Source organism: Lotus japonicus, chromosome 2 (genome assembly GCF_012489685.1).
Source record: "Lotus japonicus ecotype B-129 chromosome 2, LjGifu_v1.2".
In the NCBI taxonomy this organism is placed as follows: Eukaryota; Viridiplantae; Streptophyta; class Magnoliopsida; order Fabales; family Fabaceae; genus Lotus; species Lotus japonicus.
Window position 1 is genome coordinate 70,542,034 of NC_080042.1, and position 18,337 is coordinate 70,560,370.

The window sequence follows — 18,337 nt, forward strand, 5'->3', positions numbered from 1 at the left end:
TATATTTACTTCAAAAAAATTAAAATTTCATTGTTTATTGGTTGATGGAGGTTTTAGACATAGTGAAAAATTAATATAGAGAATGGAGAGGAGAAATAATTTAATTAATAACTTTTAAATGAAGGTAATTTAGAAAAATGATATAAATTTATCGTTATAACTAACTTTAACTACCAAACTACCAAACTTAATCCAGAGAATTAGGTAAAAGTGATTTATAATAGGAAATAGATAGATGAAGTAGATTACAACAACAAACACTTGCAGAAAATACAAAAACCTCTTCGAAATCGAAACCCCTTTTCATCTTTTGTTATTCACCTGTTAGATTCGAAACGAGGATCTTTTGTTTTTCGCATGTTACACCAACAGTCATAACAATGGCTGGATTGGAGGAATTAAGGAAAAAGCTCGCACCCTTGTTTGATGCGGAGAAGGGTTTCGGTTTCTCAACAAGTTCAACCTTGGACCCCTGTGATGATTCTTACACTGTAAGTCTTCAATTTGGAGTTGTAGGCATTGAATATCATAGAGTGCAATGATATTGATAATGGGTATTGGATGGTTTTGTCTAATATATTTTCTTTTTTCTGTTTTGGGTGTTTGATTGATTCAATTGTGAAGCTTTCGGATGGTGGGACTGTAAACTTGTTGAGTAGATCATATGGGGTGTACAATATCAATGAGCTTGGGTTGCAGAAGTGCTCGTCGTCGTCTCGGTCTGTGGATGAAAGTCATGATTCTGATCACAGTGAGAAGACTTATAGGTGTGGTTCCCGGGAGATGAGAATATTTGGAGCAATAGGGAGTGGTGCTAGTAGTGTTGTGCAGAGAGCTATACATATACCAAAGCATAGGATTATTGCATTAAAGAAGATCAATATCTTTGAGAAGGTATTTCCTGATCTTAAGTCCTGTGGCCGCATTTTGCTATAATTTCATGATTTACAATTTTCATGTGAATTGAATTTGAATCTCATAGGCATATAGATGTACTTTTTCTTTGTTGGTTTTAGCTCTGTATTATCTGATATATGATTGTCGTTGAAGCAATGGTATACATGAGTTAAATGTGGTATTTTCTTGATGATGAGTGACAGGGATGGAACCAGAAAAAATGTTATAGGAAGGTGACAATTTAACACATTAAGTAAAATTAACAATAATAATTAGAGGAGGCAGTGTAAGAATTTTAAGGGGGACAAATGCAAGTATACAACTTTTCGATACTATTGTATTAATGAATTTTTTCTCTTTTGGGAGTGACTTCCTGGGCGTTGGATCTTAAGAGGTGTCCCCGTATAGATAGAACACTATCATCCCCTATCATTTCATCTTCCTGATAGGGGTAGGCTACGACCTGATGAGATGGACGGGCTCCCATTTGAAATGTAGGGGGGTTTCGTCCCTTAGTTATGTGGGATAAACTTTTGATCTGCTGTGTTTTTGAAGTGTAGGAGTTGCTAATTCCTTGACAGTATACACTTTACTATGTGACTTAGAGAGCCTGTTTAAATACAGACCACAGAGCACTTTATTGGAGCTTATCTACTAAAAAAAACACTAGATAAGCTCCAATAAGTGCTCTTTGGTCTGCTTCCAAATGGGTTATTATTCTAGATAGATAAAAGTTTTAAAAGAGCAATTTGTAAATAATGAATGATGATAGTACACCCCCTTGCCCCACAAATTTTAGAAGGTCAAATCATAATAACCACCTGTTACTGAACAAATGAACTTCTTTCTTCCTATCAGGAGAAAAGACAGCAGCTCCTTACTGAGATAAGGACATTATGCGAAGCACCTTGTTATCAGGGTCTTGTAGAATTTCATGGGGCATTTTACACTCCAGACTCTGGACAGATAAGTATAGCTTTGGAGTACATGGATGGAGGATCACTTGCAGATATCTTGCGAAAGCATAGAAGGATACCTGAACCTATTCTATCATCCATGTTTCAGAAGCTCCTACATGTAAGTAAAATTATTCTTGTATTTTCATTTTGGTATTTTCCTTACAAAAAGAACACAAAGATATATTGATTAGCCTTTTATCCTTTGAAGGGTTTAAGCTATCTGCATGGAGTCAGACATTTAGTTCACCGAGATATAAAGCCTGCCAATTTACTTGTAAATCTCAAGGGGGAGCCAAAAATTACTGATTTTGGTATCAGTGCTGGTTTAGAGAGTTCAGTGGCAATGGTTAGTATAATCTACCGGTCTTAGTTTTTGGTATCTTATTGCTTTCATAAAATTGTTAACAAATGTAAAATTCATTGTTTGGTCATGTTACTTTTCAGTGTGCTACATTTGTTGGAACGGTTACATACATGTCACCTGAGAGAATTCGAAATGAAAGCTATTCTTATCCGGCTGACATTTGGAGCCTTGGACTCGCGCTTCTTGAATGTGGTACAGGAGAATTTCCATATACAGCTAATGAAGGACCTGTCAATCTGATGTTGCAGGTGTGTGCCAGTGCTTTTTTATGCTATTTATTTGTTTAAATGAATGTAAATGTTGTCCGAGAAGAACATCTAGGCTTACTTTTTTTTCTGTCACTTGTACGAAAATTAATGGAGCCACTAGCTTGCAGCATTAATGTGATCAGTGACATTGAAATATACCCAGCCTTGCTACTGATGAATAGCTGCTTTCTTCTAGTAATTCTTCTGTCTGCAAATAATTATACTTGGTTTATGGCAGATCCTGGATGATCCATCACCATCACCATCAAAACAGACTTTTTCACCTGAATTCTGCTCCTTTATTGATGCTTGCTTACAAAAGGATCCAGATGTTAGGCCAACAGCAGAGCAGGTGAGAGAGATGAGATAAAACTTAATATCATATCAGCATGGTGTCTAGCATCTGTGATTTGCATTGTTATGTATATTGCCTTGTCTACAAAACTACCTAAAGCACTATTGTGTTAGTGTACATGCATTTATTTCCTTTGGTTCACTTTCTGCTATCAATTTTTCATTTAAAGTATAATACTGTCAGTCACTCAGTCTTGCATTTAAGCACTCTTCTGAATAAAAACATGATGGTTTCAACTTGATAATTTGGTCTTGCCCTACTGCAGCTTCTTTTCCATCCATTTATCACAAAGTACGAAACGGTCGAGGTAGATTTAGCAGGATATGTTCGTAGTGTTTTCGATCCTACACAAAGAATGAAGGACTTGGCAGATGTAAGTAGCTGCCATTTTGTTCTCTATTCTATTTGTGAGCATACATGCTTATTTTCTTTAGTTAGTATAATCACAATACATAAAACCAATGAATGGTTATTAGTTTTAGGTATTAAGTTGCACTTTTCATGCTTATCTAAAAAAGGAAAAAAAAGTTGCACTTTTCATAGGTTGGTTCAATTAGAACTAGAGATAAACTTCACAGCATTTTCATTTTAGGTCATAAGTCTGCACCTGTAAGCAATATTCCCAAGCATTCATTGGAATGCTCAATGAAAAAAAGCATAATTTCATTCATTTATTTCACATGGATATATTGGTTTTGAAATGTGGGTAGTTGTTAATATCAAGAGTTTAGAGAAGTTTCAATTAGTACTTATTATTCGTATTTTTCCCTCCAGATGTTGACAATACATTATTACTTACTATTTGACGGACCTGTTGATTTGTGGCAAAATGCAAGGAACTTATATAGCGAAAGCTCAATTTTCAGGTGTGTACTCTGTGTGTATTACTTCTGCATCAAAAAGCTTTTTCATTTGTAACTCACGATCTTTTTGCTATGGTAAAAAATGTAATAGAAATTATTCACTTACAAGAAACTTGATATTATAAGAGAAACAAATGAAGTTCTTAATTCTTTTGTGCTATGTATCTGAAAAGAAACGTATAGAGGAAAATTTAATTCAAGTGTTAGAATTGTTTCTCCATTGTCAGAATCAATTTTTAGATGTTTGGATGTTTCTTTTTACAATTAATTCTAGCTCTAAAATCAATTCTGTGAAAAATCTACAAATCATACCTTCTTGGAAAATTGATTTCAAGTGCATGGTTGGAAATCCTTCTATAATTATGAGTAGAGAGAAGATGATCCAAGCATATCAACATTTGAATTTAGGGTTCCACAACTAGATTTCACATCATTACCCTATATAAATCACTTTTCTCATAAATGTATTTGATTCCGAACACAGATCACCTCGATTTCAACTAGTTTTACCATAATCAATTGTACCTAAATCAATTATATCCAAAATTGATTCTAATAATGCTGATCCAAACACGCAAGATATCAAAAACCTGCTCAAACTGTGGATTTTGGTTAATCAGTTCAAAATATCGTGTTGAGAACTTCTTGTGAACTTCTAAAGCTTTCTAAGATCATGCATGCTAACATTATCCTCCTATATTTTGCAGTTTCTCTGGGAAACAACATGTTGGTCCAAACAACATTTTTAAAACTCTATCAAGTATTCGATGTACTTTAGTTGGTGAGTGGCCTCCTGAAAAGCTGGTGCATGTGGTTGAGAAGCTTCAGTGTCGTGCTCATGGTGAAGATGGAGTTGCAATCAGGGTCTCAGGGTCCTTTATAGTTGGCAATCAGTTCCTCATATGTGGAGATGGCATTCAAGTAGAGGGCTTGCCAAATTTTAAGGATCTTGACATTGATATCTCTAGCAAGCGAATGGGTACATTTCATGAACAATTCATCGTGGAACCAACGACCCATATTGGATGCTACACCATTGTTAATCAAGAACTGTATATTAACCAGTAATGTTATGTTAAATTACAACTTAACAATTATCATGACTTTAGAGGAGAACCTGGTTTTCCAAGATGTAACATTTAAATTAGATTTTTTATGTATCTAGGTTACGAAAAGCTGTTAATAGTGAAGATCAATTCTCATTTGAATTAAGATGTGATTCACCTTTCACTTAAGCATCAAATATGAAGCATATGGCACAATCTGAGAGATACCTTTGAGTAATTTTTTAATTTCAATATAGAAAATAGCAGTTTTTTTTGGGTCAAAACATATTAGCTAAGCGTCCTCAGCCACACATTTTAAATAATTAAGTGAGATGGTTCTCAAAATACACGCATTTCCATTTCTTATCCCTGGATGTAGAACCAGACCCAGCTTTAGTCGCCATGAAGCTAGCAAGATTTTCTTATGCTAGAAGACCCCAATTTTTTCACCCTTTAAGGATTGCCAAAGTATTTATATCCATGCATGCAATGTGTGGCGATATTATCTATGATGTAAAGTATGCAATCAACGCATATAAAGTATTTTCTACTCACGAAATGGTCACCGAGCAAGCAAAACTAGGTTCAAAAATCAGTACTTTCATGAGTTTTAACAAAGTACATTACACCTTTAAGCATTTAGTTTTTCACTTCTGGTGAAGACATTACCCTCAGCTCAAGGCACAAGCCACAAGCCAAGCACCTTATATACCCTAGTCACGCTTCACATAGATCACCATTCACCAATTACATCAACGATGATATTAGAGTGGGGCATCACTTTTTGGCCTAATTCTGATGCAAAAAAAATGAGTCAGAATTTACATGCTCATCTAGTATATATGTAACATTCCATTTGTCTCTACCAAAACAGCAGAAACAAACATATGTCCAGTTTATGTTTAAGGCTTTTAGTCTCCCTAGCTTGATCACAACTAAGGAGTAAAAAATCTCACGGATGAATTATGCTACAACCAAACTTCTAAGCACTTTACATTTCAAAAAACCTGCAGAAACAATAAAATATTGTGTAAACAAAAAATTACACTTCTGAATAAACTAAGCATTTTGATACCTCAGGAAAAAGAACCTTACCCAAGAACATAGTTGGAGAAATTCCAAGCCTCTTGCCTTCCCTTACACAGGATCACAATGTGCAATAACTTATCAAAAAAATTAGTTAGTTTAATGAACCTATCATGAAGATGCTAAGAAGTAGTCCCGGATAGTTCTTTTTAGGGAGGATGGCGGGTTCAATACAGATGAAGGGCTCTTCAAGGCAGACTCTGGAGTTTTCTCAGAGTCAAGAGTTTGATCCAATCCTGATGAGAGCTGGTTCTTGTGGCCTTCAGATGTGTTCATTTTAGGTGGTGTGATTGGAGTGGCTGGCTCAGTTTGATGGTGAGGTTCTTCTTCTCTGTATAAAAAAGCCTCGGCATCTTGCTTGCGGCGTGTTTCTTCATTATCTGAAACCAGTGTGTAGTGGCAACTAGGCATATTAATTATCCTTCTTCGGAGGGGAAGTGGAGTCTCTTTTGTGCGGATACTACTGGATTGTCTCCATACATGAACCTGAAAATGGAAAATTGGAAAGACTGTTACTAGCCGAAAGAAACAATTTGACGCAGTTTCAATAACAGTTGTGTTTCAATTTCCGTTAGCAAGGCTTAATAAATAAAAACATTTTAACATAAATTCATATCTCACAATAGGTTGAAAATAAGTGTTGATTTTTGCAACAGAAACATATATACGCAGAGTACTTAGCTGAATGATGTTGAGAATATAATGCAAGAATGTGATTTTGAACACACTTCAAGTCTCAAGTCAAAGGAATAAATCGGAAAAAAAGGAAGAGATAACAGTTCTGCTTACTGAAGGATCATCAGAAGCTGTTGCAAACTTGTTTATGTCAGAGGAGCACCTGTGAAATAAGAAAATTTAAAAACTCATATTAAAGAGAACTAGAACCACACTGAGGATTTCCAATTTACCAGTCAACCGCTGTAACTTCCTCATAATGACTCTTCAAAATACTATAGTCTTGAGGCTTGTTAACCTGATTTTAGAAATTTCAGTTAAATGATAGGCCAACAGCAACCTTAGGGAAAAACTTCCACTAGTTCATTAAAAGCAAGAAACGTACCCGCCAAACACAGGGTCTTCCATTAGTAGAACCACAGACTATGTGCGATGCATCAGGACTAATTGCAGCCTGAAAAGGCACACATCAGACAGGGAAAAAGTGAGGACTTGTGAAATAAACCGAGTGCAGAAAAACTTAGGATACAGTTGCAATACTCACCTTTACAAAAAAAGACTCTATTTGACATCCAGAAAAAGATTTAAAATGCCCCTTTTCAAGTTGAAGGGTATTATACAGATAAACTCTGCCAAAAAAGAGGAAAAAACAGTATATTTACATTTTGATTTACATTCTCTAAACAATAGTTTGATTCACAAGAATAGAACATAATAGGTTGTCAAAGGAAGATACCGGTTATCCATGCAAGAGGCTGTAAGAAAAAGTCCACTGTCATCTTGAGACAAGCTAGTTATACCATGTACTTGCTGAAATAACAATGAAGAACACAGTCAAGCAAACCGAAGACTGATGATCATTTTATAATTTCCAGTATCTAATAAAAACCAGTTTGAAAATCAATACTGTTCAAATATAATAGCGACATGAAAAGCAGAATGCAGCTGACATTTTCTATCACATTTACAATTTTAACTGGTGATTTTGAGACCATAACCCCTAGCCCTGCACATTTCTTATTGGACGTATGAAGCATGGTTCAATTTATCATCACGCACTAAATTTGTAACCTCCTGACTGTAAAAAGAAACTAAAACATATTCACTTCACAGTGTAGTTCCAACCAACCTTTTCTGTTGACTGAGGATGAGGACATGTCTGTGTGACAATACTTTTCAAATTTCTAGTATCCCAAAACTTCAGCACACTGAAATATACCAATTGCATAGTAAAATCAATTAAACTGATTACAAGCTTCAGAACATTCAATTATCAATTTGATGAGTAATACATTTAACTAACCTCTCCACCGCCCCAGCAGTGGCTATGGAAACTTGATCCTTGAGATAAAGAACAGATGTAATACTCATTGAGGCAGCCTAACAAGTTAGGATTGTTAATTGGAAGATTTAGTTTGCAAAATGTGAACAAATGACAATCCATCATCAACTAACCTTGCGCCTTGTTACTCGTTTTGATTGAGATGAAAGATGTGCACCTTCGACAACAGCCGTTGAACTAGAGAAGCAAAAGGATGATAAAAATAACTTTAAATGAAACAATGAACCTCAAATCAAAACTAATGATCAACTGATCAAGTACTTATAATTAGAGGGATTCTACAAATAAAAACTGCAATTTACCTTATGCTCGCTTCCCCACTTCCAGTCTTAGAAATTGAGTTGCACCTTAAGTCCCAAAGACGAAAGGATCCGTCTCTTGAACCAGAGACAATAATATCTGTAAATTTGGAGATAAAATGATATTAATTGCTGATATATCACTTCGAAGTTGTAGACAATCCTGATTTGTGTATAAACGTAGATATGAGGATAAAATGAAGTATTACCAGAATTAGTTGGATGAGAAGACACAGATTTCACACTTCCAGTGTGTCCCGCCAACACTCCAAGACACTTCTTCGCTTGAACATCCCATACCTTCATCTGTAAATGTGCATCATAAGAGCATTCAAAATAAAATTAGCTTGAAGGAAACTCTGTATCTACTTGCAAGGATGATGAAAACCTATTCAAATGTAAGTCAATGAAATGAAAATAGCATCTTCTGACTTGAATTTCAGTGAAATATGGTCCACAAGCAAGATCATTCAAATAGAGCATGTGAAAAGTCAAGAACATAATAAGACAACCTCCAAGGAAAAATGCACCATGATCATTCAAGTCAATGCAGATATTATTTAAGCTAACATTAGTAAACTGATTATCATAACAAAATGACTTACAGTTTGATCACCAGAAGCTGTAATAATCTGTGTATCCTCCTGCAAATAATTATAAATCATTTTCAGAACACAGTGAAATAAACAAATCATCAGGAGAAGTTACAAAAATGTATTATAAAAAACTTCTCTATGGTAGCAGATTTGAGTATTACCTTAATCCAACAGACATCAAAAACAGCATTACGATGCGAAACCCAATCACAAATCCTTAAATTCTCTGAGATTTCATGTAAGTAAATAATAAACCATTAAACTCTGACCCCTATTCATTACACAAAGTTATAAATAAACTGAAAAAAAAAACAAAAACAAAAACTAACCTGCGTTTAGTTCATGGTCCCAACTGTTGAATTTGCGGCGAGTATCGAACAAGTTGACGAATCCATCCTCATCAGATAAAGCGAAGATGTGACCGTATTTTGAGGTCTGCAAAAAAAAAAATGAAACCCAAAAAAATTAAAAAATCAGGTTCCGCACTCATGGAGAAAAAAACAAAAGGGTTATGCTCAAAATCAAAGCTTAGTTAGGTTTACAGTACCTTGCCGAACTTAATTGATAGAGGGATAGTGTCTTCTGCATAGTGTTGTGTGGCTATACCTCCGTAAAGGTAGTAACCATATTTGAATGCATCCATGTGAGGTCGTTTTCGACCTGCAATGGTGAAACCCAAACGCGATGGTGAGTGAGGAAACGAAACAACGGTGCAGTGAGAAGTGAGAAGAAGTGTTGTACCTTGGAGGGGGTTGAGCTCCCTTGAAGCGATGTGGCTGAAGACGGACCTGTGCTTTGGAATCGCCATTGAGATCTGAGAGAACCAGAGAAGAAGAAGATGAAGATGAAGATGAAGTGAGAATTGGGAATTAGGGATTTGAGATGGAAACTGAAGGAATGTAATTTGTAAGCGCGCCATGAAATGAAAGTGAAGGGCGCGTATCTGAGTTGGCGGGAAATTGAATTTTCATGTACACTCTCACCAAATTTATTTTTCCTATATTTTTTTATTTGGCTAATGTTACATGTTGCTTTTGAATAAATAGATTTAGGGTCCTCAAATGATAGCTTAAGTGGTAAGAGCTTGTGCACGTATGAGTTGAGGAAGGGAAAAGTCCAGGGAGGCAGGGATCAACCCATAAGACATGTAGTTTATCACAATGCTACTTTGATTAAAATCACTTACGTGAGTTCATATTTCCAAGGGTAAATTTATGTGTTATATTTTATTTGGTGCTTGGGCGGGGCTAGGTCTCATAACAAAAGAAAAAGGAGAAAACAAGAAACAAAAGACCACTCCCTCACAAATGAGGTTCCCCTAGCATCCGCTTCCAAAAGCGGTTTTATTCCTTTTGGAGGGTCACGAAGCAAAGACAGCGCCAAAGACTGTTGAGCCCCGACCTCGCCCAGGAAATCTGCACAGGCATTCTCTTCCCTTAGGGTGTGAGACAACCTGACTTCCCAGTCCATATCCAATAAATCACGAATGACGTTCATGATATTATATTGATTCTTAATTTTGTAATTATGATTTCTATTCACTTAAATTTTAATTGTTATTTTTTTTTTCGAAAACAAAATATTATATTGATGAGAATAAGATTGTCAAAGATATACAACCCTCATCGAAAAGGGATAAACAAAATCAACAAATAAAAAACAACTCAACCAAACAAAGAATAACCCCCAAGGTCAGGCAAAGAAGAAATTCCCCATAGCCAAAAATCAAAAACCCTAGAGCACCCACCACCACCCACTCCTACCCTAAGAAAGTATTCGAGCACAGATCTTTGAAGCAGTTAGAAAAAAGGCTACCCTAAATTGTAATCATTATAAGAATAAATATCAGGAAAAACAAATCATGTAAGATCTACCTGAATAAATTGATTCTAAAAGAATTTGGGGCCATCAAATAACAAATTTGAGTCTAAAAGTCATACATGACATGATGTCTATGATACCGAATGCAAGACCTAAATGAAATCTCATAAATGATTATAGAAAACCAAATATATGAAAACCGATTTCGCACCTTTAGAGGATTGAAGATGTGGGTGATCTACGTCGAAAGTCGTCTTGCTTTGATCTCCGGATCTTGCAACAGTGAATAGATAAGGCCTTTCACTGTATGTCACGCTCTCCTTAGAAGAGAGTTGCAACACCGTAAGTTTTCGCGACCACGAAGAAGACCTATCTAGATAACCATATCTCCTTCATGATATGGGCCTATCCTGAATGGATCACTTAAATTGTCAAGTGGGTTTACTTAAGCACCCTTGCCCAAATCATGAATTGGTATGTTTTGTCCAAAAAAAAATATCTAATTGGTTGCAGCCCACACAAACTAATGAATAACTAAATTTAAAAATCGCACTTTGCATTGTAGGTAAGATTACTATTTTTTTTAGTGTACCAAATGTTGTATTTACCCTTTTATTATTTTATTCTCATTTCAAAAAAAAAAATTATTCTCTCTCATTTTTTTCTTTTTACTCTCTTTCAATTTTTCCCCAATTCAAACAACTTTACTCTTGAAAATTAAAATAGAATGTGGACAAAATTTTATCCTTATATCTCTCATTTCCTTGGCACTTATTTATGTCTCTTTCATGCGGTTGGAGTGAATATGGTGTGAGTGGATTATTAATCTATTATTAAATATTTTTTCATTTCTCTTCAACAAGGCTTTGTCGGAGTCTTGTAGGAAGCATAAGTTTTTTCTTGAACAACCTTACACAAGGGGAATCTGATCTGCTATGACAGGTTTCCCGGTTTTTTTTTTTTTTCTGAAAAATAAATATTTGAAATAGTTTTTTTTTTCTGAAAAATCATTTTATCACACTTCCTCTCTCACCAATCTTCTTCTTTCTTCTTCAGTCGAGAACCACCCCTACCACCAGGGGATTGGATTTTGCACCTCACTCGTTATAAATGTCAATGATTTTTTCAATTGTACACACACTTAACTTTTTCTTCAGTTTCAATTCCACTTCTTCTCATTTCTATGTACTTTTTATATCATCTCACGTCATATCTCAAGTTATAATTAGTCACACTTTCTCTTCATGTACAGTTCACTTTCTATCTATCTATCTATAATTTTTTTCAATTGTATAGACCATCACATCTTTTACTTTTTTCTTCTTATCTCATTTTCCCCCACTCAATTTACTCTTGAAAACTAAAATAGAGTGTGGACAAAAATTTATCCTCATATCTCTCATTTCATTGTCTTATTTACATTTCTTTCATGGGGTGTGAGTGAATATGGTGTGAGTGGATTATTAATTTATTATTAAATATTGTTTTATTTATCTTCAACAAGGCTTTGTCGCAAAGAGGGATTTCATCATAACCAATTAATAGTTCTTCCTTGGTTGTGCATGCTCATGACTCAAGAGTCAGTTTGTGTTGGAATGTCTAAACTATCATCAAGTTATTTACACATCTTATTCACAAAACTTCATTCCTTAATTTTCCACTAGATTTTCACACTACCACGACATCCAAAACCATTTTTCCAAAGTAGTAACCAAACAAAAATTAAGAGCTCAAGCGAACCTCCGCAGACATTTTAAGAATGGTTGATGAGAATCAAGAACCGGTCATTCTAGAGAACCCGGAGGAGCAACAACGACACCTGCATCATGAAAATGGAAGAGGTAAAAAAGAATGAAGAATCGCTTAGAGGGATAAATGAGGAAATGGTGCGATGAAGTGATGCCGCAGGGTGAAGAACAAGAAGAAAAAATCATCATGAAGGAGCTGAAGTTGATAAAGCCTTGTCTCTGGTGTGGATTTGATCCTTCTTGATAAGATTTGTTTTTCTTAGCTTAGCTTATGTTTTGACAATAACGTTTTTTCATATATTGCATATTATCCATTTTTGTATAGTGCGAGTATATTTCTATAGTCAAATCATTTGGAGCTCATTGTATTGTAGTCCTAGGGTAAGATTGTATCCTTCATTCCACTTTAGCAAACTAATTCATCATATAGAAACACAACCTAGCAAAATAGAATTCACATAAATCAACATTAGAATCTATTAAGCAAACTAAAAACCACAAGTTAGATTCGAATACCAATGGCACTTGTGCTAGGTCGCCCTTGTCGTAGCCCTTAATCTTGAATTCCACTTTGGCAAACAAATTCATATCTATACGATGCGTCTATTAAAAACAAAACAAACAAATCTAGTAAAATAAAGCTCATACAAATTAGATGGCTTATAAAAAAAATGTCATATCGGCATACCAACAGATCTAGCGTAAGATAGTGGAGATGCAATGGGAGCACGAAGTGGAGCGGCATGCAGAAAGTGAGCGCTAATAGTGGGGTAACACACAAAAATTGGGCGACAGACAGGAGTAGGAGTGGTACAATGACGAGGAAGTTGGGAAAAGACGCAGTGGTGAGGACAATATTAAATTCAAATGCTTGAGGATAGAAGGAGATGATGGACAATCTAAGTTTGAACCATTTCTAGGTCAAGAGTTTAGTTCAGATCATAAGGTCTACCGGTTTTATCATGCATATGCAGCAGGGCCGGTCCCGACATTTTGGAGGCCCTCGGTAAATAATAAAAATGGATCCTGTAAGACCTAGGATTTTATAATTAAATAATTAATTTCCAACTCACGCATAGGACTCTGTGTAAGCGTGAGTGAAACTTGACTTGTGTTTAATGTTTGGATTAGCGTTATGAAGAAGAAAGTTCAGGAAATGGTTAAGAATAGTTATTTAGTCGCTATAGGTTATAGCACGAGTTTCATTCACTTCCGCCTTAGGGCGAAAACGTTAGTAAATGGCTAATTTGCTCTTAAAGCACTGTAGAAACGATATTCAAAAATATTCAGAGGAATATAAGAACTTCTCTTATTCCTTTCCATGACGAGTGTTTCGATCGATTTCGATTCTCGGAAGTTTGCCGAAACCGAGTTCCTGATAGCTCAAGAACCTTAAAGTAAAATGTTGATGAAGACTTTTTCTATTCGGAGCTTCAAATGAAGATTCCACACGCGTGCACCCATTTCTTTCGATGTTTCCAATCTTTCTTCAGAAGGAAGTTTCTGCATCTGACATTCCTTGAAAAAAGTAGTTTTTCGGGTTGAATTATTTCATACCGCTTTTTGGATCGTTTCATTTATTCCAAAACCTTGATTCAAGTTCTGGAAACTTGATATCGGAAACCCACTCAGAATTCACGGAGTATTGCACAGGAAAAATCGGAATCGGGAAATATTTGTTTTGCCGCGTTTTTGACCAATCTATAAATAGCCAAAATTTGAAATATCTTCATCTTTTTCCATGCTTTGGCAGTGGGTGAGCTTGAGGAGAAGAGGGAGAAGAGCTTTTTGCAATCCTTGACTGATCGTCACACTGACAGTTGCTATACGTAGGCCTCGAGGTACTGATGCTTTTCCTTACCTCTGATCGTAAATTCTGTCGCTTTTCTCTATGTCTTTCTGTGCTCAAAGTTTTGAGCTTTTTGTAAAACTGTCCAAATAACTTGATTTCTCTCTGTAAACTTGTTCCCTGCATGCCCAAGAGCATGTTTAGCGGATTACATTTCGCCAAATCTCGTCGAATCGCCGCAGAACTTCAATTCTGCTCAAAAACCCATTTTTATGCTGAGGTTCCGCTTTTTGAATCAAAAACTCTCGACTGAGCTTAGCGTCAGTAGGATTAGTTGTCATAAACGTCGTGGGCATCGACCTCATCCAATTTATTTTTCGAAATTCCGATTTTGAGTTTCCGAGCTAAAAATCTTGACCAAAATACACCTGTTCTAGTTTTCGATCCGATAATTTTTCTGAGAGTTTTCCTGGCCTAGATATCACCTACGAATACCTAGGAATTATATTAGATCGGAGAAAAAGTTCTGAAACCCTATTTTCTAAAGTGGCCGAAACTTTTTGGAGCTGTACCGTGTCCAAAAATAATTTTTGGGTTAGTATGACCTGAGCCATAGCGTAGCCCTTTCTGTTGTCGAAATTTTGGCTGTGGTTTCGTGTCATTCCGAGTTCTGTAGCTCGAGTTATGCGCGTTTTAGCGAACGAAGTTCTGTTGTCAATTCGTGCTTATATAGGAACTCCAAAGCTTTAAAGCTTTCTTTCCGATTTCGATTAGTGTTATTAGATTGATTGCTTCTAGTAGGGCTTGTGTTGATGATTGTGTTTCCTTGTTCTAGGTTCGCAACTTCCATGCACAACTTCTACTCGCGTAGGTAAGGGTAACTTAGTTTTAGAGTGTCCTTGAGTCTTGCATGTATTTATCGCACTGCATGCGTTTGAGATGAAGATGTTTATATGGATTGGCATTTGATTTTGATTATTATGCTGAACTGGGAAAATGTTTTCTGGAGGCTTCGGCCGAGTAAACTTATTGAGACGTGTGTCTCCGTTTTCTGAGAGGCTTCGGCCGTTTACTGGTTTCTGTCATTACTGCTTTCTAGTAGATAAGAGATGGTTATTGTTGATACTTGACTTGACTTGAAATTGTTGATTGAAAGATTACTGAGGTTGAGGATTGTTGTTGACTAACTTGACATTTAGGGCTTGAACTTGAAGTGGCAATGTGGTGGTGATTGTCCCACGTGATTGTCCCGTCTTTCAAGGCGTTATAAAGTGGCGATGTGGTGGATATTGTCCCACGTGATCGTCCCATCTTTCGAGATGTCCTAAAGTGGCAATGTGGTGGTGATTGTCCCACGTGATTGTCCCGTCCATTGTGGCGTTAAGTGGCGGTGTGGTGGTGATTGTCCCACGTGATCGTCCCGTCTTGAGAGATGTTGCTGATCGATCCATATTGGTAGAAGCATATAGTCGCATTATAGGACACTAACAATTGATTATGTTTATATCTGCTTTAATTATATATTGTTGATCATGTTTATATCTGCTTTAATTATATATTGTTGATTATGTTGATATCTGCTTTAATTATATATTGTTAATTATGCTATATCTGCTTTAATTATATATTGTTGATTATTTATTATCTGATTCAAATATATGTTGTTGATGTTGTTGATATATGTCTTGATATATATTGATAGCTTATTTATCTGAATGTTTTGGAGTTTTTGAAGTGACGATGTGGTGGATATTGTCCCACATGATCGTCCCGTCTTTCGAGACGTTATTAAGTGCAGTGTGGTGGATATTGTCCAACATGATCGTCCCGTCTTTCGAGACGTTATTAAGTGCAGTGTGGTGGATATTGTCCCACGAGATTGTCCCGTCTTGCGAGACGTTATTTGGTCGATTGATATTGGTGTTTTCGTGGATAACTGATTTAAGTTCGTATTGTTGATTTTATGTTGCTGGATATATGTTGTCATCTATCTTGAATTAAGTTGCTAGTTTATGTGTCATGATATGCACTTAAATTTGATTAGCATGTTTTTCTCCTTTATACGTGGCAGTTGCATGGAGTTTACCCTTTCTATTTGCTACTTGTTATTTGGGCGCTTAACGCTATTAGGCGATGAAGAGTCTTCTGGCGATGCTTAGCCATGCTGAGATGGAGAAGGGATAGTAACCGGCGGAGCAAGGATGGAAGAAGCTGTATAGTTTCCTCTTAGTAGTATATGCTTGAGTCTTCTTCGTTATCTGAAAACTCTGTTACTAAAACTTTGTTTTCGCCACTGTTAAGTGTGCGTACTTATTTTGGAAACTTGCTTATGCTATTGTAAGAAACTATTATTATATGTCGGGAACGAGTTGTTTAATTAAGACTATGTTATGTATTAAACTGTGTTTAGTTGTTTTGAAAAGAAAAAAATTATCGTGTTTTCTTAGGAATACGAAATAGTCCTTAGACTTTGTTAGGTTACTAATGTGACTCCTCAGTTGAGAAACCGGGGTGTTACAGATCCCTAAATTAGTTTTTTTTTGGAGAAAGTTTAATGGGAACACTACGCCAAAAAAGACCTTTTACAGCTGTTAAATTTGACCTTTTACAGCGGTTCGGACCCCTTGTAGATCTCACCGCTGTAAAAGATGGATTATTTAAAGCGGTTCTTTAAGGATAACCGCTGTAAAAAATATTCGAATTTTTTTTGGGCCCCTTCTTTTTGGAGGCCCTGGGCTGTGGGCCTGCTTGCACAAACCCAGGGCCGGCCCTGATATGCAGCATATGTGGGTTTTGGAGTCTAAATTGGTCAAGTGTTTTGTTCTAGAAATGATGGATCGATCAGATTTTGCCGATGTGTGTGCTCGAAAGAAGGGTTCCAGCACCCTTCAAGAGTTGGTTGTGGGACTAATTTGAAGATTCAGAGTCAACCATCAGGAAAACATAAAAGTTATTTTTAAAAAGAGTTAAGAAAACTTAAATTTCATCAATATTGTATATCACAATAATGCAAATAAAAAGAGAAACCTCATTCTAAAAGGCATACATGATATTACACAACCGCATTCTTCTTGTTTGTTCTTGTCACACATTTTCAGCTTGCTAGTTCTCTATCACCAACAACAGGGAGTGAAAGCAGAGACTCTGTATACATGGCTAGGGAAACATAAGGATATTCATCATAAGAGTGATGCTCTAGTAGCTGTCCTTTGTCATTATACTTCACCAGTCCTTTATCACCATCTGTTCCAACAATGTCACCATTTTTCCTAGAGCATATTGGGGAAAAGTATTGAGTGGGAATTTCACTAAAAGATACAACAAGAGTAATAACCCAAGATGACTGAACTTTGTACCTCTCCATCACCCATATATTAACTGTATCATCCTCTTCATGATGAACCCACAGACTTAGAAGCCCTCTAAATTCCCACAATTCATAATCTATTGATTCATGCTCAAAATCATCTGGCAGTGGTATCTCAGAAACTCTCCTTTCAATTAAATCAAATGCAATAATATGATTCACCACTGTATCATGATGAAAAGCCACCCAATGAATAGCATTATTCAAGAGCGACCCAACTCTAGGATCACATCCGTTCCAATAAAAACCGGCATTCATATAATGGGTATCCTCGATTTCTTTCCATACATTAGCTCTCAATGAGAAAAACTCCAAATGTTTTAACAAATCAGCTGTGTTTCTTTCATAGGATGCTAGAACAACCAAATAGTCATCTTGTGATGGGTCATACCCAAAACCATATAGGTAGGCATGCACATTGGATGCAATAGGTGAACAAGGTATTTGATTGTGAACACCGGTGGATGGATTCCAAAGAAATATATTTGCGTTACAATTCAGAAGCAGAAACCCTCTACACGAACCAACAATGCCAAGACTAGAATAAGATGATGGAGGAAGCTGCAGAAAATTAAGTTTTACTGTAGTGGAAGCAGAAGAATTAAGAGACAGTGCATCATGATCTAAGTCTACAGATCGAGTTTCTGGAGCAGAATTTGCTATGAACAAAAGCTTGTGGGTGGGTGTGGTGGCAGCAAGTTTAAAATTTGATTCTGCAAAGTGGGTGTCAGAGATGAGTGAAAGCCATGACTTACAAACGCATTTGAAACGCACAATGGACTTTACTGGCAGCCTCAACAATATCTGAATTATCAATTCCTCAGGCAGATTGAGGGTCCTTTTATTCATGTTTACTAGTCCATTGCTGCTACTGTTTCTCAT

General features: G+C 36.2%; 3 protein-coding genes across 3 annotated transcripts; 1 reads left to right on the forward strand and 2 right to left on the reverse strand.

The window, feature by feature from the left end:
* The first annotated feature begins 254 nt into the window (after nucleotides 1-254).
* Nucleotides 255-4,921, forward strand: LOC130739198 (mitogen-activated protein kinase kinase 3). Its single transcript, XM_057591443.1, has 9 exons — nucleotides 255-491; nucleotides 625-894; nucleotides 1,756-1,974; nucleotides 2,065-2,202; nucleotides 2,301-2,468; nucleotides 2,707-2,820; nucleotides 3,089-3,196; nucleotides 3,598-3,689; nucleotides 4,394-4,921. Exons 1-9 carry the CDS (start codon nucleotides 381-383, stop codon nucleotides 4,752-4,754), a joined length of 1,581 nt encoding a protein of 526 aa, XP_057447426.1. The 5' UTR covers nucleotides 255-380; the 3' UTR covers nucleotides 4,755-4,921.
* Nucleotides 4,922-5,273: 352 nt separating this feature from the next.
* On the reverse strand, nucleotides 5,274-9,635 carry LOC130739199 (uncharacterized). Its single transcript, XM_057591444.1, has 17 exons — nucleotides 9,472-9,635; nucleotides 9,278-9,390; nucleotides 9,060-9,165; nucleotides 8,892-8,956; nucleotides 8,740-8,778; nucleotides 8,344-8,440; nucleotides 8,138-8,234; nucleotides 7,949-8,012; nucleotides 7,797-7,873; nucleotides 7,623-7,701; nucleotides 7,230-7,303; nucleotides 7,038-7,122; nucleotides 6,879-6,947; nucleotides 6,727-6,791; nucleotides 6,608-6,656; nucleotides 5,828-6,304; nucleotides 5,274-5,739 (listed from the first exon to the last, which is right to left on the reverse strand). Exons 1-16 carry the CDS (start codon nucleotides 9,536-9,538, stop codon nucleotides 5,930-5,932), a joined length of 1,521 nt encoding a protein of 506 aa, XP_057447427.1. The 5' UTR covers nucleotides 9,539-9,635; the 3' UTR covers nucleotides 5,274-5,739; nucleotides 5,828-5,929.
* A 7,506-nt stretch (nucleotides 9,636-17,141) lies between these two features.
* On the reverse strand, nucleotides 17,142-18,337 carry LOC130735608 (F-box/kelch-repeat protein At3g23880-like). Its single transcript, XM_057587538.1, has 2 exons — nucleotides 17,618-18,337; nucleotides 17,142-17,545 (listed from the first exon to the last, which is right to left on the reverse strand). Exons 1-2 carry the CDS (start codon nucleotides 18,335-18,337, stop codon nucleotides 17,183-17,185), a joined length of 1,083 nt encoding a protein of 360 aa, XP_057443521.1. The 3' UTR covers nucleotides 17,142-17,182.